Source organism: Rhincodon typus, chromosome 9, assembly GCF_021869965.1.
Source record: "Rhincodon typus isolate 14 chromosome 9, sRhiTyp1.1, whole genome shotgun sequence".
NCBI classification, from domain to species: Eukaryota; Metazoa; Chordata; class Chondrichthyes; order Orectolobiformes; family Rhincodontidae; genus Rhincodon; species Rhincodon typus.
The window spans coordinates 91,316,136-91,337,359 of NC_063340.1; the positions used below are offsets into that span (position 1 = coordinate 91,316,136).

The following is a 21,224-nucleotide window of genomic DNA, read 5'->3' on the forward strand; positions in this document are numbered from 1 at the left end:
CACACACACACGCATGTAAATCTATGGGGTAAATTTGCATTTGCAGATACATTCTATTTTGTTCAAAAATCACACAATTTATTAACAGTCAGTCAACATGGTGTTTTATAAATTCCTACTTTAGAAATAAAACCAGTCTGACTGCAAACCAAAACACAAACAGATTCTAAACAAGGCCTCACACCTAACATGCATTGTCTGACCTAAACTATCTCCCCTTCTTTACACTGATAAAACCTTTAGTTCTCACAGCACAGGGACTTGAAAGGAATTCGGGGATTTACATATAAATATTAATCAAACTTAGCTTTGTTTAGTACATCCTCATCAATGGTGTGACTCTAGGATCTTTTATTTATAAATTCTGTGTCTGATACTATCTCTCTCACTGACACCTGAAGAAGCAGTATGATTCCGAAAGCTTGTGTTTTCAAATAAACCTGTTGGACTATAACCTGGTGTTGTGTGATTTCTGTCCAAAGTTCATTAAAATCAAGAGGTTAGGGAGACATAAGTGAGTTTTAATGAGCAATTAGAGTCATTGAGTTGTGCAGCATGGAAACAGACCTTTCGGCCCAACTCGTCCATACCGACCAGATATCCTAATTTAGTCTAGCCCCAATTGCCAGCATTTGGCACATATCCCTCCAATTCATATCCCTATTCATATACTCATCCAGATGCCTTTTAAATGTTGTCATTGTACCAGCCTCCACCATTTCCTCTGGCAGCTCATTCCATACACACACCATCCTCTGAGTGAAAAAGTTGCCCGTGAGGTCCCTTTTAATGCTTTCCCCTCTCAACGTAAACCTATGCCCTCGAATTTTCCTCCAGGAAAAATACCTTGTCTATTCACCATATCCATACCCCACATGATTTTATAAACTTCTATGAGGTCACCCCTCAGCCTCCGACACTCCAGGGTAAATAGCCCCAGCCTATTCAGCCTTTCCCTATAACTCAAACCCTCCAACCGTGACAACATGCTTGTAAATCTTTTCTGAACCCTTTCAAGTTTTACAACATCCTTCCTATAGCAGGGAGATCAGAATCGAATGCAGTATTCGAAAAGTGGCCTAACCAATTAATCGAACTAGCCATGGCAGATTACACATTTGTGATGATTGCCAGTGGGGTCAAACTGATCATTTGCTGGAGGCTGGGACAGTGTCAGAGTTTGAATGTATGGAAGAAGAGTATAAAGAAAGCCTGCCTCAGAGCAGTGTTAGCAAGCTCAGACCATCTGGTCAGTAGCTGGAGGCTGATATAGAGCAAGCTGATCCTGTTTGATCCTCAGAAAAGTCCACATAACCACTTCACTTGTGATTGTGAGCATTGTATAGGTAAGACTTTTGCAGTATTTTTTAATTAAAAAAATTAGATATATTCTGTTGTTATCACATCTTGAGGACATTGCTGGCTAGGTTATTGACTACCCCTAATTGCCCACAGGGCAGTTAAGAGTCAACCACATTGCTATGGGTCTGGAGTCACATATAGGTGAGACCAGGTAAGGATGGCAATTTCCTTTCCCGAAGGACATTAGTGAACCAGGTGGGTATTTCCCAATAATTGGTAATGTTTTCACGGTCATCTTTAGACACAATTCCAGATTTTTATTGAATTTGAATTCCACCATCTGTTGTGGCAAGATTCAAACCCACATGCCTGCGACATTACCTGGGTCTCTGGATTAACAGTCCAGTTATAATACTACCTCCCCAATAGTCTCAGTTTATTGATAACCAGAAACTAAACCTGATGGACCATGGAAAGTGGGAATAACAGTTCTAGACTCCTTTCTGCATCTAAGTTGTCTATCCCCTTAAGAATTTTGTAAGTTTCAATGAGATCATCTCTCACTCTTCAAAACACTTGAGAAAACAGACCCAGTTTCTTCAATCTCTCCCTATAAAACAGTCCTGTCATCCCAGGGATTAATCTAGGGACCCTGCATTGCATTTCCTCTGGCAAGTATAGACTTACCTTGATAAGGAGACAAATTTTTTTATTCACATGTGGAATGCGGCATCACTGCCTGGCCAGCATTTATTGCCTGTACCTAGTTGCCCCTACAAAGGTGACGGTGAGCTGCCTTCTTCACCCGCTGCAGTCCACCTGCTGTGGTTTGACCTACAATGCCATTAGGCATAGAATTCCAGGATTTAAACCCAGCGACAGTTAAGGAATAGCAATATGTTTCCAAGTCAGGATGGTGAGTTGCTTGGAGGGAAACTGCAGGTGGTGGTGTTCCGATGTTTCTACTGCCCTTGTCCTTGTGGATAAAAGTGGTCGTAGGTTTGGAAGGTGCTGTCTGAGGATCTTTGGTGAATTCTGAAGTGGACCTTGTAGATAGTACACACTGCTGGTACTGAGCGTCGGTGGCGGAGGGAGTGGATATTTGTGGATGTAGTGCCAATCAAGCGGGGGCTGCTTTGTCCTGGACGGTGTCAAGCTTCTTGAGTGTTTTTGCAGCTGCACTCATCCAGGCAAGTGGGGAGTATTCCATCACACTCCTGACTTGTGCCTTGTAGATGGTGGGACAGGCTTTGGGGAGTCAGGAGGTGAGTTACTCACCGCAGTATTCCTAGCCTCTTCTAGCCACTGTGTTTATGTGGTGAGTTTCTGGTCAAAGGTAACCTCAAGGATGTTGATAGTGAGAGATTCAGAGACAGTAACACCCTTGAATGTTAAGGGGTGGTGATTAGATTGGAGATTGTCATTGCCTGGCATTTATGTGGATCAAATGTTACTTGCCATTTGTCAGCCCAAGCCTGGATATCGTTCAGGTCTTGTTGCAACTGGACACAGACTGCTTCAGTATCTGAGGAGTTGCGAATGGTGCTGAACATTGTGCAATCATCAGCCAACATCCCACATCTGACCTTATGATGGAGGGAAGGTCATTGATGAAGCAGCTGAAGAACAATGAGCCTAGGATACTGTCCTGTGACACTCCTGCAGAGATGTCCTGGAGGTGAGATGACAGATCGCGACCATCTTCCTGTGTGCCGGGTATGGCTTCAAACAGCGGTGTGTTCCTCAGTGATACCAATCGATTCCAGTTTTGCTCAGACTCCTTGATGCCATACTAGATCAAATGCAGCCTTGATGTCAACAGTTTGTCATTCTCACCTCACACCTGGAAGTCACTTCTTTTGTCTATGTTTGAATGAGGCTGTAATGAGACTTCACCTGATGAAGGAGTAGCGCTCTGAAAGCTCGTGGTTTCAAATAAACTTGGACTATAACCTGGTGTTGTGTGACTCCTAACTTTGCCCACCCTAGTCCAATACCGGCATCTCCACATAATGAGATCAAGAGCTACCTGGTCCTGGGCAGAACCAAGCTCCCCAAACTGTACACAATACTCCAAGTAAGGTCCTACCAAAGCTGTACACAACTGCAGCAAGATGTCTTTACTCCTGGACACAAATCTCCTTGTGATAAAGAACAATATACCATTTGCTTCCCAATGGCTTGCTGTACCCGTATGCTTGCTTTCAGTCATTCATGGATAAGGACAGCATGTGTCTTTGGACACTGTTTCACTCCAACCAGTCCCATTTAAGAAATATTCAGTCTTTTTGGTTTTTCAACCATGGTAAATAATTCACACATATTCAGATTGCATGCCATCTACCATGGTCTTATCCATTCATTAAGTCTGTCCAAGTTGTTACAAGTGATTGGAGGAGAATCAATCCATCAGTCACACCAGCAGTATTCAGTCCTGGGATGTAGACTCTGCTCAGTGGGCCAGCATGTATTATCTATCCCTAGTTGCCCTTGAAGGTGGTGGTGAACTGGTTCTTGAACAGCTGCAGTCCATGTGCTGCAGGTTGACCCACAATGTCCTTAGTGAGGGAATTCCAGGATTCTGACCCATGCTGGCCTTCATCGGTCGAGGCAGTTGGGACATTATGTACAGTTGTATAAGTCGTTGGTGAGGCCGCACTTGGGAGTATTGTGTACAGTTTTGGTCACCCTTTTATATGAAAGACATAGTTAAAGGAAAGAAGATTTATGACAATGTTGCCAGGACTAGTAGGCCTGAGTTACAGGGAGAGGTTAGTCAGGATAGGACTTTATTCCCTGGAATGTAAGAGAATGAGGGGTGACCTCATTGAGGTTTGTGTTTGTGTGTGTGTGTGTTTGCGTGTATGTGTGTGTTTGTGTGGGTGTGTGTTTGCATTTGTGTGTGTGTGTGTGTGTTTATGTGTGTGCGTCTGTTTATGTGTGTGTGTGTGTCTGTGTGTGTGTTTGTGTGTGTGTGTGCGTTGGGGGAGTGGTGGGAGTTGTTTACTAAAACTCTACAAGGCACTTGTAAGGCCACAGCTGGAACACTGTGAACAGTTACCAGGGAATGAAGTTTGAAGTGGTAACCACAGATAACAGCTATGCCTTCCAAATGTTTAATTGGAGAATTCCTAATGTTTAATCTACAAGTCACGACTAGGATAGAATACGCTCCACTTGCCTGGATGGGTTCAACTCCAACAACATTCAAGAAGCTTGACACCAAAGAATAAAGAACAGTACAGCACAAGAACCTGCAGCCCTCCCAGCCTGGACCAACACATGATGCCTTTTGCCCCTATGCAATCCGTATCCCTCTATTCCCTGCCTATTCATGTATCTGTCAAGATGCCTCTTAAACTTTGCTACTGTATCCACCTCCACCATCTCCTTTGGCAGTGCATTCCAGGCACTTCCTACCCTCTGTGTAAAAACATAGAACATAGAACATTGCAGCGCAGTACAGGCCCTTCGGCCCTCGATGTTGCGCCGACCTGTGAAACCAATCTGAAGCCCATCTAACCTAAACTATTCTATTATCATCCATATGTTTATCCAATGACCATTTAAATGCCCTTAAAGTGGGCGAGTCTACTACTTTTGCAGGCAGGGCATTCCACGCCCTTACTACTCTCTGAGTAAAGAACCTACCTCTGACATCTGTCCTATATCTATCACCCCTCAATTTAAAGCTATGTCCCCTCGTGCTAGCCATCACCATCCGATGAAAAAGGCTCCCACTGTCCACCCTATCTAATCCTCTGATCATCTTGTATGTCTCCTGATCTCCTTCCTCCTGATCTCCTTTAAACATACCCCCTTTTACCTTAAACTTAAGTCCCCAAGTAACTGAGATGTCTACCACGGGGAAAAAGGCTCAGACTGTTCATTCTATCCATGCCTCTCATAATTCTACAAACTTCTACCAGGTCACCTCTCATCCTTCAGCATTCAAGTGAAAACAAACCATGTTTTTCCAATCTCCTCATAGCTAATACCCTCCAAACCAGACAACATCCTGGTAAACTGTTTCTGTATCCTCTCCAAAGCCTCCTCATCCTCTGGTAGTGTGGTGATCAGAACTGTATATAATATTCCAAATATTCCTAACCAAAGTTCTATACAACTGTAACAAGACTTGCCAATTTTTACACCCTTTGCCCTGACCTATAAAGGCAAGCATGATATGAACTTTCTTGACCCCTAACCAACTTGTGTTGCCACTTTCAAGGGAACTGTGGCCCTTCTCGTCTAAATCTCTCTGTATGTTGACGCTACTAAGGGTTCTGCCATTTACTGTAAACATTTCTCCAGCATTAGATCTTCCAAAATACATCCTCTTTGCATTTGTCGAGATTAAATTCCACCTGCCATTTCTCTGCCCAAGTTTCCAGCCTATCTGTATCCTGCTGTATCCTCTTGGCAATCCTCCTCATTATCTGCAGCGCCCCAGTTCTGAGGAAGGGTCACCGCACCCGAAACATTAACTCTGTTTTTTCTTTCACAGATGCTGCTAGACCTGCTGAGCTTTTTCAGCAATTTTGTTTTTTCCCCCAATCTTTACGTTGTCTGCAAACTTACTAATCAGGCCACCTAGATTCTGCTCCAAATCATTTATATATATTACAAAACAACAGAGGTCCCAGCACTGATCCCTGCGGAAAACCACTGGTCACAGATCTCCAGTCATAAAAACACCCTTCCAATGCTACTCTGCCTTCTATGATTAAGCCAGTTTTGTATCTAGCTTACCAGCTCACTGAAGATCCCATGTGACTTCACCTTCTTTGTCAGCCTGCCACGAGGGACCTTGTCAAAGGTCTTGCTAAAGTCCATATAGACAACATCTACCGCCTCACCCTCATCAATCATCTTTGTCACTTACTCAAAAAATTCAACAAAATTGAGTCCGTATTTTTCCAAATGTAGTAAATCCTATTCCTTGGAATCTTCTCCAATAATCTCCCTAACATTGATGTTAGGCTCACCAGCCTGTAATTTTCCAGATTATCCCTGTTATTCTTAAACAAAATAACAATGCTGACTATTCTCCAGGCCTCTGGGTTCTTTCCTGTGACTAAACAGTGTACAAAGATTTCATTCAACGCCCCAGCAATTTCCTCACCTGTCTCCCGCAGCATTCTGGGATAGATCCAATAAAGTCCTGGGGACTTGTCTACTTTAATGCTTTTCAAAACACCCAACACTACCTCTTTTTTTCATGTTGACATGCCCCAGTTTATCAGCATACCCATTCTGAAACTCACCATCTATCATGTCCCTCCTCTTCGGGATTGCCGATGCATAGTATTCGCCCCACTTCCTCTGGCTCTGTGCACAAATTATCTTTGTCCTTGAGTGTATCTACCACTTCACTGGTTACCCTCTTGCTCCATTTATATGTGTAAAATATACCTTGTGATTTTTCCTTAATCCTGTTTGCCATAGATACTTCATGGCCCCTTGCAGCCCTCCTAATTTCTTGTTTGAATTCTTTTCTGCTATCTTTGTATTCTTCAAGGGCTGTGTCTGTTTTCAGTTTTCTAAACCTTATGCATGCCTCCTTTTCTTTTTGACTAGACTCTAAATTTCTCTTGTTACTCAAGGTTCCACATCTTGCCATCTTTATTCTTCATTTTCACAAGAACATGTTGGTCCCAAACTCTAACCAAGTAGCCTTGAAAAAAATTCCCACATGCCAGATGTGGATTTACCCTCAAACAGCTGCCTCTAATCTACATTCCCCAGTTATTGCCTAATATTCTGGTAATTTTCCAAATATTGATTGGAAACATTTTAGTTGTAATAGTTTAGATGGAGCGGATTTTGTCCAGTGCATTCAGGAAGGATTCCTGACACAGTATGTAGATAGACCAACACGAGGAGAGGCCACTTTGGATTTGGTGCTTGGCAATGAACTGGGCCAAGTGTTAGACCTGATGGTAGGAGAGCATTTTGGCGGTAGCAATCATAACTCTGTTACTTTTACAATAGTCATGGAAAAGGATAGGTACGTACAGCAGGGTAAGGTTTATAATTGGGGGAAGGGCAATTAAAGTTCTGTTATGCAAGAACTGGGTAACATAAAATGGGAACAGACACTGTCAGGGAAGAGCACTATTGAAATCTGGGGATTGTTTAAGGAATGCATACTGCGTGTGCTCGATATGTTTGTCCCTAGCAGGCGGAGAAGATGCAGTCGAGTGAGGGAGCCTTGGTTCTTGAGAGAGGTCGAACGACTGGTAAAGAGGAAGGAGGATGCTTATATAAGGTTTAGGAAAAAAGGAATGGAAAAGGCTCTAGAGGGATACAAGTTATCCAGGAAGGAACTGAAGAAAGTGCTTAGGAGAGCTATAAGGGGACATGAGAAAACCTTGGCAGATAGGATCAAGGAAAACTCCAAGGCTTTTTACACGTATGTGAGGAATAAGAGAATTACCAGAGAAAGGGTAGGGCCGATCAAGGATTGTAAAGGGAATTTGTGCACGGAGCCTAAAGAGATGGGGGAGGTCCTTAATGAATACTTTTCTTCGGTATTCACAACTGAAAGGGACCTAGTTGTAGAGGAGGACAGTGTGAAACAGGCTGGTAGGCTAGTGGAGGTCGCTGTTAGTAAGGAAGATGTTCTAGGAATTTTGAGGAACTTGAAGGTAGATAAGTCCCCCGGGCCTGATGGGATCTATCCAAGGATTCTATGGGAAGCAAGGGAAGAGATTGCAGGGCCTTTGGCGATGATCCTTTTGTCCTCACTGTCCACAGGTAAAGTGCCGGAAGATTGGAGAGAGGCAAACGTCATTCCCTTGTTCAAAAATGGGAATAGGGATAACCCCGGAAATTAAAGGCCAGTTAGTCTTGCGTCAGTGGTGGGCAAATTATTGGAAAGGGCTCTGAGAGATAGGATTTATGATCACTTGGAAAGGTACAGTTTGACTCATGATAGCCAGTATGGATTTGTGAGGGGTAGATCATGTCTCAGAAACCTAATTGAATTCTTTGAAGAGGTGACCAAACACGTGGATGAAGGTACAGCAGTGGATGTGGTATACATGGATTTAAGTAAGGCGTTTGATAAGGTTCCCCATGGTAGGCTCATGCAGAAGGTAAGGAGGCATGGGATGGGGGAAATGTGGCAGATTGGATTCAGAATTGGCTGACCCTTAGAAGACAAAGGGTGGTAGTGGATGGAAAATATTCAACATGGTGCTCAGTTACGAGTGGTGTACCACAAGGTTCTGTTCTGGGTCCTCTTCTATTTGTGATTTTTGGAAATGATTTGGATGTAGAAGTGGAAAGGTGGATTAGTAAGTTCGCGGACGATACGAAGGTGGGTCGCGTTGTGGACAGTGCGGAGGTCACAAAGGGACATTGATAGGATGCAGAGCTGGGCTGAGAAATGGCAGATGGAGTTTAACCATGAAAAGAGTGAAGTGATTCATTTTGGAAGGACAAACTTGAATAGGTGGATAGAGTTGTTAAGAAGGCATATGGTGTGTTAGCTTTCATTAATAGAGGGATTGAGTTGAAGAGCCGTGAAGTTATGCTCCAGCTGTACAAAAGCCTGGTTCGGCCACATCTGGAGTATTGTGTCCAGTTCTGGTCACCTCATTACAGGAAAGATGCGGAAGTGTTGGAAAAGGTGCAGAGGAGATTTACCAGGATGTTGCCTGGAATGGAGGGAAGGTCTTACGAGGAAAGGTTGAGAGAATTAGGGCTTTTCTCTTTAGACCGACGAAGGATGAGAGGTGACTTGATAGAGATGTACAAAATGATCAGAGGTACAGATAGACAGCCAGAGACTTTTTCCTCGGGTGGAAGTAGCTATTACGAGGGGGCATAGTTTTAAAGTGAGTGGAGGTAGATATCGGGGAGATGTCAGAGGTAGGTTCTTTACTCGGAGAGTGGTAGGGGCGTGGAATGCATTGCCGGAGAGGGTAGTGGAGTCGGCCTCATTAGGGGCATTTAAGCGGCTATTAGATAGGCATATGGATGATAGTATAAGGTAGGGGTGGAAGTTAGATAGACGTTAGGATTAGGGTAAAAGTTTGGCACAACATTGTGGGCCGAAGGGCCTGTACTGTGCTGTACTGTTCTATGTTTAATTACCCTATCCAAATTTTGTACTTTCATCCGAGGACTGCTCTTATCCTTCTCCAAGAGTAACTTAAAACTTACAGAATTATGGTCACTGCTCCCAAAATGCACTCCCCCACCACTGAAACTTTGATCATCTGGCTGGGCTAATTCCCCGATACCAGATCTAATATGGCCCCTTTCCTAATTGAACTATTTATATATTGTTTCAAAACACCGTCCTGGACACAACTAACAAATCCTCTCCCATCCAAGGCCCTGGCACTAAGTGAATCCCAGTCAATATAGGGAAAATTATATGACCCCCATCACAACAACTCTGTTGTTTTTACAGTTTTCCTAATCTGTCCATGTATCTGTTTCTCCATCGCCCACTGGCTGTTGGGAGGCCTATTAGTACAATCCATGAAAGTGACTGCACCCTTCCTATTCCTGAGCTCTATCCATATGGCCTTGCTGGGTGAGCCCTTCAAGGTGTCCTCCCTCAGTGTAGCTGTGATATTCTCTCTCATCAGTAATGCAACTTCCCTATCTCTTTTACATCCCTCTCTTTCTAGCCTGAACCGTTGCAATCCTGGAACATTAAGCTGCCAGTGTCGTGCCTCTCTCAACCACTCTCTGTAATGGCTATAACATCATTGTTGTGTGTATTCATCCAAACTCTAAATTCATTTGCCTTACCTATCATACTCCTCGCATTAAAAAATACAGTTCAGACCGTCAGTCCCACTGTGTTCAGTAACCTCTCCCTGTCTGAGATAACAAGGTGTAGAGCTGGATGAACACAGCAGGCCAAGCAGCAGGAACGCTGACGTTTCAGGCCTAGACCGTTCTTCAGACCGTTTCCCTATATTGTCAGCCTTCCTGCTCCTCTGATGCTGCTTGGCCTGCTGTGTTCATCCAGCTCTACACCTTGTTATCTCAGATTCTCCAGCATGTGCAGTTCCTACTACCTCTCCCTGTCTGTTCTTTCTTGGAGTCTGAGTCATTTTACTTGCTGACCTCCTTCTCTGGTTCCTGCCCCATCCAGGATAAAACAGCCCGCTTGATTGGCACCATATCCACAAACATCCACTCCATTCACACTGACGCTCAGTAGCAGCCAAGGATACTATCTCCAAAATACACTGCAGAAATTCACCAAAAATCCTTAAACACCTTCCAAACCCTTGACCATTTCCATCTAGAAGGGCAAGGACAGCAGGTGCATGGGAACACCACCCCCTGCAAGTTCCCCTCCAAGCCACTCACCATTGTGACTTGGAAATATATCACCATTCCATCAGTGTCATTGCATCAAAATTCTGGACAAGCTGCTCCAAAAACCATTCCACAAATTCCTTTCCTTGGGATCTGCTACCAAGTTGATTTCCTAGTCTATCTGCATATTGAAGTCCCCCATGATTATTGTAATAGTACCATTCCTATATGCTACTTCTATCTCCTGATTAATTTTCTGCCCCACATCCTGACTACTGATTGGAGGCCTGCACACAACGCCCATCAGCAACTTTTATCCTCAACTCTACCCACACAGATTCCACACTTTCTGACTCTGTATCACTTCTTGCAATCAATTTAATCAGGGGAGGCAATGGCCTAGTGGTATTGTCACTGGACTGTAAATTCGGAGACCCAGATAACGTTCTGGGGATTTGGGATTGAATCCTGCGATGGCAGTTGGTGGAATTTGAATCCAATAAAATATCTGGAATTAAGAATCTAATGATGACTGTGAATCCATTGTCAATTGATGGGAAAAACCCATCTGGTTCACTAATGTCCTTTTGGGAAGAGAACTGCCATCCTTACCTGGTCTGGCCTCCATGTGACTCCAGACCCACAGCAATGTGGTTGACTCTGAACTGCCCTCTGGGCAATGAAGGATGGGCAATAAATACTGCCTAGTCAGCAATTGCCTCATTTTGTGAATGAATAAGGGAATAAAAAAATTATTTCTCAGTAAGAAGGTAATGCCACCCCTCTGTCAATCTGCCTGTCCTTTCGATAGGATAGATTTCCTAGGATATTTAGTTCCTAGAGTCAATAAATGTGCAGCTGGAAAAGCAGAGCAGGTCAGACATTGACCTTCCTGCTCCTCGGATGCTGTCTGACCTGCTGTGCTTTTCCAGCTCCACATTTATTGACTCGAGCATCAGCATCTGCAGTCCTTACTGTCTCTAAGTCACTATTTAGTTCCCAGCCCTGATGTTGCAGCCACATCTCTGTGATATCCAGAACACTGTACCCTCCAATTGCAATCTGTGCTACAAGCTCATTTACCTTGTTTTGAATGCTGATGCATTTAAGTTCGATACCCTCAATCCTGAGTTGACTGCCTCACTTCTCGTTGTTGTCCTCTCATCTGTGTGCCTGAAGTTAAGATTCCTGACCCTTTCCACACTCTGTTTCCCATGACTTGTTCTAAAAACTCAAGTAACCTCTCCTGAGTCCTCTACCACTAACTTTTTCCATAATTTTCCATTTATTGAACACACAAAGCCCCTGCCTAAACCCTCTTCACCCAAATCTTTAGTTTAAAGCCCAATCCACAGCCCTAGTTGTGACTGTCCAGCACTCTGCTCCCAGAATGATTCAGGTGGAGCCCATCCCATTGGAACATCTCCTTCCTTCCCCAGTCCTGGTACCAATGTCCCATGAATTCGAACCCGTTTCTCCCACATCAATCTTTAGTTTTGTTAACCCTGTGCCAATTAGCTTCTGGCTCAGGTAGCAATCCAGAAGTTATTATGTTTTTGGTTCTGCTTTTTAATTTAGCCCCTAGCTGCTCATATTCCCTCAGCAGAACCCCATTCCTCTTTCTACTGATATCGTTGGTTCTTACGTGAACCATGACAACTGGATCTTTCCCCTCCCAAACTAAGGTGCTTCTGTAACCCAGATGAGATATCCTGAATCCGGGCTCTTGGCAGGCTCTCAGTCCTGTCCACAGAGAACAGTGTTTATTCCCCTGACTATGCTATCCCCAATTACAACTATATTGCTGTTTTTATCCCCTTCAGCCTTGTGGTTCCTATGTTCAGTTTGTTCATCCTCTCTACAGCCTATACTCTTATCCACACAAGGAGCAAGAATCTCAAACCTGTTGGACAAGCTCAAGAGCTGAGGCTCATTCGGCACTACCTCCTGGATTCCTTTACCTGCCTCACCAATAGTCACACTGTCTTGTCCCTAACCACTGACTGAATTTGAGGTGGTTAATCTGAGGGGTTTGACTGTCTGCTAAAACACAGCTTCCAGGCAACTCTTCCCTCCCTGATGTACTGCACTGTTTGAAACTTAGACTCCAGCTCATCAACTCTGAGCCGGAGTTCCTCAAGCAACCAACACGTGCTACAGGTGTGGTCACTATGAATCACAGTGGGGTCCGCCAGGTCCCCAGTTATGCAGGTACAACACATTGCCTGGTCCTAAATGTATGTTTATTTACTTCTTTCTTAATTTGTTTTCTTAAAAAAAATTCCTACTGGTCTTTTAGTTTGTTATCTGTAAATCTTTCTCCTCCTCACCTTCAAACTGAAAGTAATATATAACAGGTATTCAGATAAGCAACTATTACCAACCAATGAATTTACAGTTTTCCTATGATGTCACTCTTTCTTTTGTGCTGGATCCTGATCTGAGACTTCCAATTTACAAAATACCGACAGGCCAGTTAGCATAACAGCTGTTATTAGGAAAAGATGTTAAGAGCGGAGCATGTTGAGATAAATAATAAAATCAAGCAGAATCAGCACATCTTCATGAAGGGAAAATCATGCCAGGAGTGCCTCAGGGTAGTGTCCTAGGCCCAACTACCTTCAGCTGCTTCATCAATGACCTCCCCTCATCATAAGGTCAGAAGTGGGGATGTTCGCTGATGATTGCACAATGGTCGGCACCATTCGCAACTCCTCAAATACTGAAGCAGTCCATGTCTAAATGCAACAAGATCTGGACAATATCCAGGCTTGGTTGACAGCTTGAGCAAGTAACATTCATGCCACACAAATGCCAGGCTATGACCATCACCAATAAGAGACAATCTAACCACCACTCCTTTACATTCAATGGTGTTACCGTCACTGAATCCCCCACAATCAACATCTTGGGGGTTATCATTGACCAGGAACTCAACTGAACTCACCACCTAAACACAGCAGCTACAAGAACAGGTCAGAGGCTAGAAATACCCACAGCAAGTAACTCACCTCGTGACTTCCCAAACGCTGTTCACCATCTACAAGGCACAAGTCAGCAGTGAGATGGAGTACTCTCGACTTGCCTGAACAACTGTAACTCCAACAACACAAGAAGCTTGTCACCATTCAGGACAAAGCTGCCCACTTGATTGGCACCACATCCACAAGCATCCACTCCCTCCATCACCATCAGTAGCAGTAGTGTATACTATCTACAAGATGTATTCCTGAAATTCACCAAACATCCTCAGACAGGACCTTCCAAACACACGACCACTTCCATCTAGAAGGTCAAGAGCCATTCCTTCTAATATCGCCATTCCTTCACCGTTACTGGGTCAAAATCCTGGAATTCCCTACTTAATGGCATTGTGGGTTAACCCACAGCAGGTTCCCATTCCCCTAACAAACTAGTTTAAAACCACCCAACAGCACTAGCAAATCTCCCTGCAAGTCCCAAACCAGTTAAGGTGTAACCCATCCAGCTTGTATAGGCCCCAGCTGTCCCAGAACCAGTCCCAAAGCCTCAGAAATCTGATGCCTTGTCTCCTACACCAGTTCTTCAGCTACATATTCAATTGATTAATCCAATTGCTCTTATGCTTGAAAGCACTTGGCACTGGCTGTAATCCTGAGATTATTTGCTCTTGAGGTCCTGCTTTTTAATTTCATTCCAAACTCCCTGAAATCTGCCCTTGAAGACCTCATCTCTCTTCCTACCTAAGTTGTTGGTACCAATATGGACCACAACATCTAGCTGATTCCTGTCTCTCAGAAGGATGTCCTGCAGCAGCTCTGTAACATCTTTGAAGGCAACACACCACCCTGAAATCATGTTTCAAGCCCCAGAGAAACACCTGTCTGATTTCCTCCTGCCTTGTGCAGCTGAGTTACCTTTGGTGTCATGGGCTTGGCTCTGGCAGCACTCCGCTGAGGAATTGTCGCCCTCACCAGTTTCCTAGGTGGAACACAAATTAGTATGCAAGATAGAAGCAGGGACAGAAAGCAGCTGTTTCCATTCGTAAATGAATAAAGAACGAGAGGTTGTAAATTTAAAGTAATATACGAATGAAGGAAGAGTAATGTGAGTAGTTAGGGTATGGAATGCACTTTCTGGAAATGTGGAGGCAGGTTCAATTAAGGGCATTGGATGATAGTTTGATAGAAATGGCGCATCGGATGTGGGGATAAGGCAGGAGATTGGCACTAGGTAATAGAACCAGTGCAGGCACAATGGGCTAAATAGCCTCCTTCCGTGCCATAACAATTCTGCAATTCTGTAATTCCTATACTTACTTACTTTCCTTAGATGGCCTGGTAGTAACCCAGTCCCTCTCTAACAGTATGCTTCTAGTCTGCGGTATGACTGCCTTCTGATATGCATCATCCATGTATTCCTCTGCCACATGGATACATAACAATGAGCTCTGAAACACAGAAGTCAAGCTTGTGCAGCAAGTGACTCTTCTTGCAGATGAGTTTTCTGGGACACATGGTATGCCCGTGACTTTACACATATCATCGGAAGTACACTTCACTTGGCCTTTCTGACCTGCCATCCTGTAACACTAAAAAGTACTTGTTACCCTTAGTATAAGAATGGACTGAGTATAAATATTTAACAAGCTATTTCTCACAAAAAGAGAGGAAAGATGTTGAAACCTAATTACAAACCAAATACCAATATTTAATGATTAAAATTATGGACTAAACCTTCTTACCAATCAGCTGCTTTAACTGCACTAGCGAATCATGTCACTGTTGGTTTCGGTGCAGATAGGCCTCTCAATCATACTTTATTTCTTCTGTCGTTCTTTAAAGCATCTCTTTTTGCCCATCTGCTCCTGCTCTGAATTCCCATTTTGACCCAAATTCCCCATTATTTATCCTGCCTCTGCCTCATTTCAGCCAAGTCTTGCCCACACTGATGATGCAGCTAAATTTGAGGTTGTGCTTTCAACAAGCCCTTCTTATGTAGAGAGCTCTGATGAGTCACTTGTTTTTCCTTACTTCTTGCCGGTAGTGAACACCTAACACTCAGTTGTTTTATAGATAACTTCCACTAGCAGGCAGCTGCCTGTTTACCTAGGCTATTTTAACTTCCTTAAAGGTTAGGCCTGATTATTTTCAGACTATAATTAAACTTACAAAAGATTTACCAGTTGAATTCCCACCTTGACCCAAATTCCCAGTTATTCTGTTTCTGACACTGCAGCAGTCTCCCTCACACTGACCATGTGACTTACTCTCTAATTCCTGATTATCTTTTAAATGTTAACCAGTCTTGCAATTTGTTTTTAATGGCAAGTTTTATGTTATAATAAATGAATTACTTTGAGTTGATTAAAGAAATCCAGTAAAATCTAAGAAACTTCTATTCTGCATTGAAATGCAGAAAGGTAAGAACTGGCTATTTTGGTGATTAAATCAAATGTTTTACGCTGCTGGTGTGACACATGGTGTAGTGGGACATGATTATCAGCACATTCCTCCACCGCCCCTTGACATTCAATGGCGTCACAATCACTGAATCCCCCACTATCAACATTCGGGGTTTATCATTGATCAGAAACTCAACTGGACTCAACATGTAAACAGTGGTTACAAGAGCAGGTCAGAGGCTAAGAATACTGTGACGAGTAACTCACCTCCTGACTCCCCAAAGCCTGTCCACTATCTACAAGGCACAAGTCAGGAGTGTGATGGAATACTCCCCACTTGCCTGGATGAGTGCAGCCCTAACAACACTCAAGACGCTTGACACCATCAGGACAAAGCGTCTTGCTTGATTGGCACCACCGACGCTCAGTACCAGCACTGTGTACTTTTTACAAGATGCACCGCAGAAATTCACCAAACATCTTCAGACAGCACCTTCAAAACCAACAACCACTTACAACAAGAAGGATAAGGGCAAGAGTTATATGGGAACACCACCACCTCCAAGTTCCCCTCCAAACCACTCTCCATCCTGACTTGGAAATATATCGCCGTTCCTTCACTGTCGCTGGGTCAAAATCCTGGAATTCCCTCCCTAAGGGCACTGTGGGTCAACCCACAGCATGTGGACTGCAGTAGTTCAAGAAGGCAGCTTACCCCCACCTTCTCAAGGGCAACCAGAGACAGGTAATAAATGCTGGCCCAGCCAACGGTGCCCATATCCTACAAAATGAATGAATAATAAATAATAATAAATAATAAATCTACCCTCAGTGGTGGGGAAACTGCTGGAAGCAAGTCTGAGGGATAGAATTAACCTGAACTTGGAGAGGCAGGGATTAAGGAAAAACAATCAGCATGGTTCAGTTAAAGAGAGGTCATGTCTGATAACGTGATTGAATTTTTCAGAGGTGACCAGGTGTAGATGAGTGCAAAGCTTTTGATGTAGCCTACCTAGGCTTCAGATGGCTTCATCCTACATTGAGTCAAAGAGATCTATAACACAGAAAATGGCCCTTGGGCCCACCATGTCCACACTAGTCAAAAACAACCACCTAAATGTTCTAATTCCATTTTCGAGTAATTAGCCCATAGCCTTGTACGCCTTGGCATTGTAAGTGCACATCTAAATTCTTGAACGTTAAGAAGGTTTCTGCCTCCACCACCTTTACAGGCAGTGACTTCCGGATTCTCACCACCTTCTGGCTGAAAAAGTCTTCCTTCACATCTCCTCTAAACTTCCTGCCCTTCCCTTAAATCTATGCCCCCAGCTATTGATCCCTCCAAAAAGGGAACAAATTTCTTCCCACCCACTTTATCTATGCCTATCATAATGTTAAACATCTCATGTGTTCCCTCTCAATCTCCTCTACTCTAAGGAAAACAACCCCAGTCTGTCCATTCTCTCTTCAGAACTGAAATTTTCCAGCCAGGCAACATCTTGGCAAACAAAAACAGAAGTTGCTGGAAAAGCTCAGCAGGTCTAGCAGCATCTATGAAGAAAAAAATCAGAGTTAACGTTTCGGGTCCTGTGACCCTTCCTTAGAACTTGGCAAATCTCCTCTGCACCCTCACCTGTGCTATCACGTCCCTCCTACAATGGTTAATGGGATTTGTTGCCAGCAAGTCTGGGAGAGAACATGTTGGTCAAACAGAGGGAGGAGCCGAAGAGTTTGAACTGGTTTTTGGACTGTCGTTATGACAGGAGTTGTTGCTACAGCATAAAGACTGGAAAGTTCTCACCTAACCTCCCAGTATCAGCTAGCTCCTAGAAGTTCAGGGAATAGAAACTAAGTTATAAATATTACTGAAATTTCCTCAGAGCGAACTGAAAAGGTGGCCCTGATCAACGTCTTCAGAAAATCACCCAAGAAACAATCATATACGCCTGTGGAACAATGTATCATGAACAATGCACCAAGAAAACTGCTTAAGTGATCTGGCCAATTTTGTTATTTTCTTTTATCTATCCCCAAACTGTGTTTGGTTGTCTGTCTGTCTTTTGTGTGAATGAGGTTGAAAACAAAGGTTATTGGGTTTAAATCATACACATCAATTACATTACATTATTTGCTGCATTATTAATAAATAGTTAAGTCTTGTTTAAACTACAAACCCAGAGTCTAGAATCAATTATCTCAAAGTTTGGTGCTTTTTATTCGAAAAGTCTGGTTAGAAACCACTGGTTCACTGTTGAGGTCTTTGAAGGTTTTATTCTACTGCTGCGAATAGGGAGGCTGGTTTCAATTGGCTGTCTGTCTTTGTGTCACAACAATGTACTGCAGGGAGATGTGATATTATGTACTTTAGTTGGTGGAATAGAGGACATAAATATTACTTAAATGGAGAAAGAAAGCAGAAAGTTGCAGCAACAGAAAGATTTGGGACATCTTGTGCATCAAGCACAAAAAAACTTGCGTGCATGTTCAGTCAATACTACAGAAGACAAATGGAATGTTGGAAATGAACACAGAGAATGCTGGAGGAATTCAACAGATCTGGCAATATCTGTGGAGAGAGAAACAGAGTGAACATTTACCAGACTCAAAATAATTATTTCACTCAAAGTGAACCTATGGGGACATCAGAGATAATGATGCAGGAGCAATTAGATAAACCATTGTCAGTGATTCTCTGACTGTGATTCTTTATTCATCCATGGGAAGAGTGCATTGCTTGCTTATCCCTAACTGAATGAGAGCAATCCCACCAGCCAGATGATGGTGAAGATGTGCAGGAGGAGGATGGTCTGACTGACTGTGTCAAAGGCTGCAGACCGGTTGAAGAGGACAAGAGTAAATGGTTTACCAGACTCATATAGATATATAGGGTGGCAGCAGTGACTTTGTTAAGAGTTGTTTCAATACTGTGGCAGCAGTGGAAACCTGATTGGACAGATCAAATTCTGGGAAAGATAGGATGTGATTTTGGGAGACGACAACATTCAAGGCGAGAAGCGAAATATTTAATCAGATTATCAACCCTGTGAATTACTGGAGAATTTTTTACTTTAAAGACAATACATGTTGTTGTGGGCCTCACTGACGCAGGCGAGATCAGCACAGGCCAAGAATGAAGCCTGGGCCTTTCCTTACTTAATTGACTCAGAACAGCACCAGGACTAAGAACATGATCTTGAATGATTGTTTTTCCTTTGCAAAGCTTAACTGCACAAGTCACACATCAGCCTCAGAATGAAGTTGCCTCAGTACTAATAAAATAAAGAACTCTGGATGCTGGAAATATGAAACAAAAACAGAAATTGCTGGAGAAACTCAGCAGGTCTGGTAGCTTCTGTGGAGAGAAAAACAGAGTTAACATTTTGAATCCAGATCCCTTCATCAGAAATGTTTCTCTCTTCACAGGTACTGCCAGAGCTACTGAGTTTCACCAACATTTTTAACACAGAAGTACCACACCTACATTGCTTCAAGTGTAATTAATAATTTTAGGATATTTACATTATCATGTCAGTATCTTACATCGTACTCAGAAATTGAAAGCAACCAATCCTGTCCTTTCACAGTTCCTCAAACATATGTTCTTCATGTCCCCCAACTCACCCCTCTCCTCATATATCCCAACCCACCCAATATCCTCCAACTCATCTCCTCCTCATATCCCCCAAAACTCTCTTCACATACCCCACATCATCCCCTCCCCATATTCCTCTACTCATCTTCCTCTAAATCCCTCAACCTATCCCTTCCATATCGCCAAAATCACACCCTCCTTTCCCATATCCCCCAACTCACCCACTCTCCATATCCCCATCTCACCCCCTCCCCATATGCCCTATCTCATTCACTCTCCTTATGCCCAACCTCCTTTCCCGTATTCCCCAATTTCACTGATCCACCTTTCATCCCATGTCCTCCAATTAAATCAGTGCTGTCTTTCCCACATCCCTCAGTCACTTTCACTCCACATTCTGTTGCAACTGGCCCCATTGCAAACTCTCATTTCAAGTTGCTTCCAGTAAACAGTTCCAAAAGTCCCATGTCTCTTTGGCCTAAAGTTCTCCCTGGTTGTACAGTGCACCCCTGAGATTGCACAGAAATGACCATCCCTGTACCTGCTGCACCAAGGCCATACTGTTGATCTGCTCCTGTTGTTGCTGGGCGATGGTGACCCCCAGAACAAGGGTGTGAACCCCACATGTGGTGCCGGTGATGAGGACAATGGGTGTCAGCTGCAGTGGAAGGGTGATGAAGAAGGAGAAGGTGAAGAAAGCTTGCCAGCCCACTGTGTCACTGGCCTCATGAGAGTGGGAGAAGTTCAGGCCCAGGTAGGAGAAGATCTGGGCGGCGATGAGGACCCAGAGACTATATGGAATGACCTTCTGGGAAATTTTATCCGGGACAAGTCCAAACCTACACAAGACGAAGAGGAGGAGATGAACAGCCAGTCCGATTCCAGCCACCAGGAGAGAGGCTAACTTGTCACTGGAGTACAGCACCGTACATGTGATGATGACGTAACAGTCAAATAGTGCAGCAAAGACCACCAGAACCAGAAGTGTATCATGTCGTTGCCGGCGGAAGTATGTCTGGTACAGGTTCTCCAGGGATTCGGGCACAAAAGTCAGTCTCATGAAACGGGGGAGGCAGAGGCAACATCCCGAATTCCTGACTGTCACTTCTCGGCTCCGTTCCACACCCTGCTCAGGATCAGAGGGCAGGCTGACCGAACATTCTGCTGAGTACTCTGGCTCTGAAAATGCACGGTTCCTGGGCATTGTGCTAATGCCAACCAGTTTCAGGTGAGATGGTGTCTACTCTGTTGCCAGACAAACCTGTGGCATGCAAATTGATGTTAAGGCACTCACTGTCAATCTGTCTCAGAAATTTGATATCAATTGGTGCTGGGTGAATTGGTGTCAACTCTGACAGGTGTGTGTGAGTGGATGCCGAGGGAGACTGATATGTTGATGCAAGACCACCAGCACTGACAGGCAAGGGGTCAGTGCCAGCTGAGGGAGTCACTGCTGGCCTATATACTGTCCATTCTCACCCCAGGGGGATACAATGTCCACTCTGCTCCCGGGAGGGTACAACGCTCACTCTGACCTGGGGAGGGGGAAGGGGATTGAGGGGGATACGGTGCTCACTGTGACCCAGGGGGAGAGGGGGATACGGTGCTCACTGTGACCCAGGGGGATACGGTGCTCACTCTGACCCAGGGGGAGAG

The 21,224-nt window shown here is 44.0% G+C and overlaps 1 protein-coding gene across 2 annotated transcripts in view; it reads right to left on the reverse strand.

Annotated features, from left to right (window-relative positions):
• Positions 1-21,224, reverse strand: part of adcy3a (adenylate cyclase 3a) — a 102,862-nt gene that overhangs the window by 80,548 nt on the left and 1,090 nt on the right. For both annotated transcript variants that reach the window (XM_048601290.1, XM_048601289.1), the window contains exon 2: positions 20,110-20,829. In XM_048601290.1, coding sequence (XP_048457247.1) covers positions 20,110-20,772 — 663 coding nt within the window. In that variant the 5' untranslated portion in view covers positions 20,773-20,829. The remainder of the gene's footprint in view (positions 1-20,109; positions 20,830-21,224) is intronic.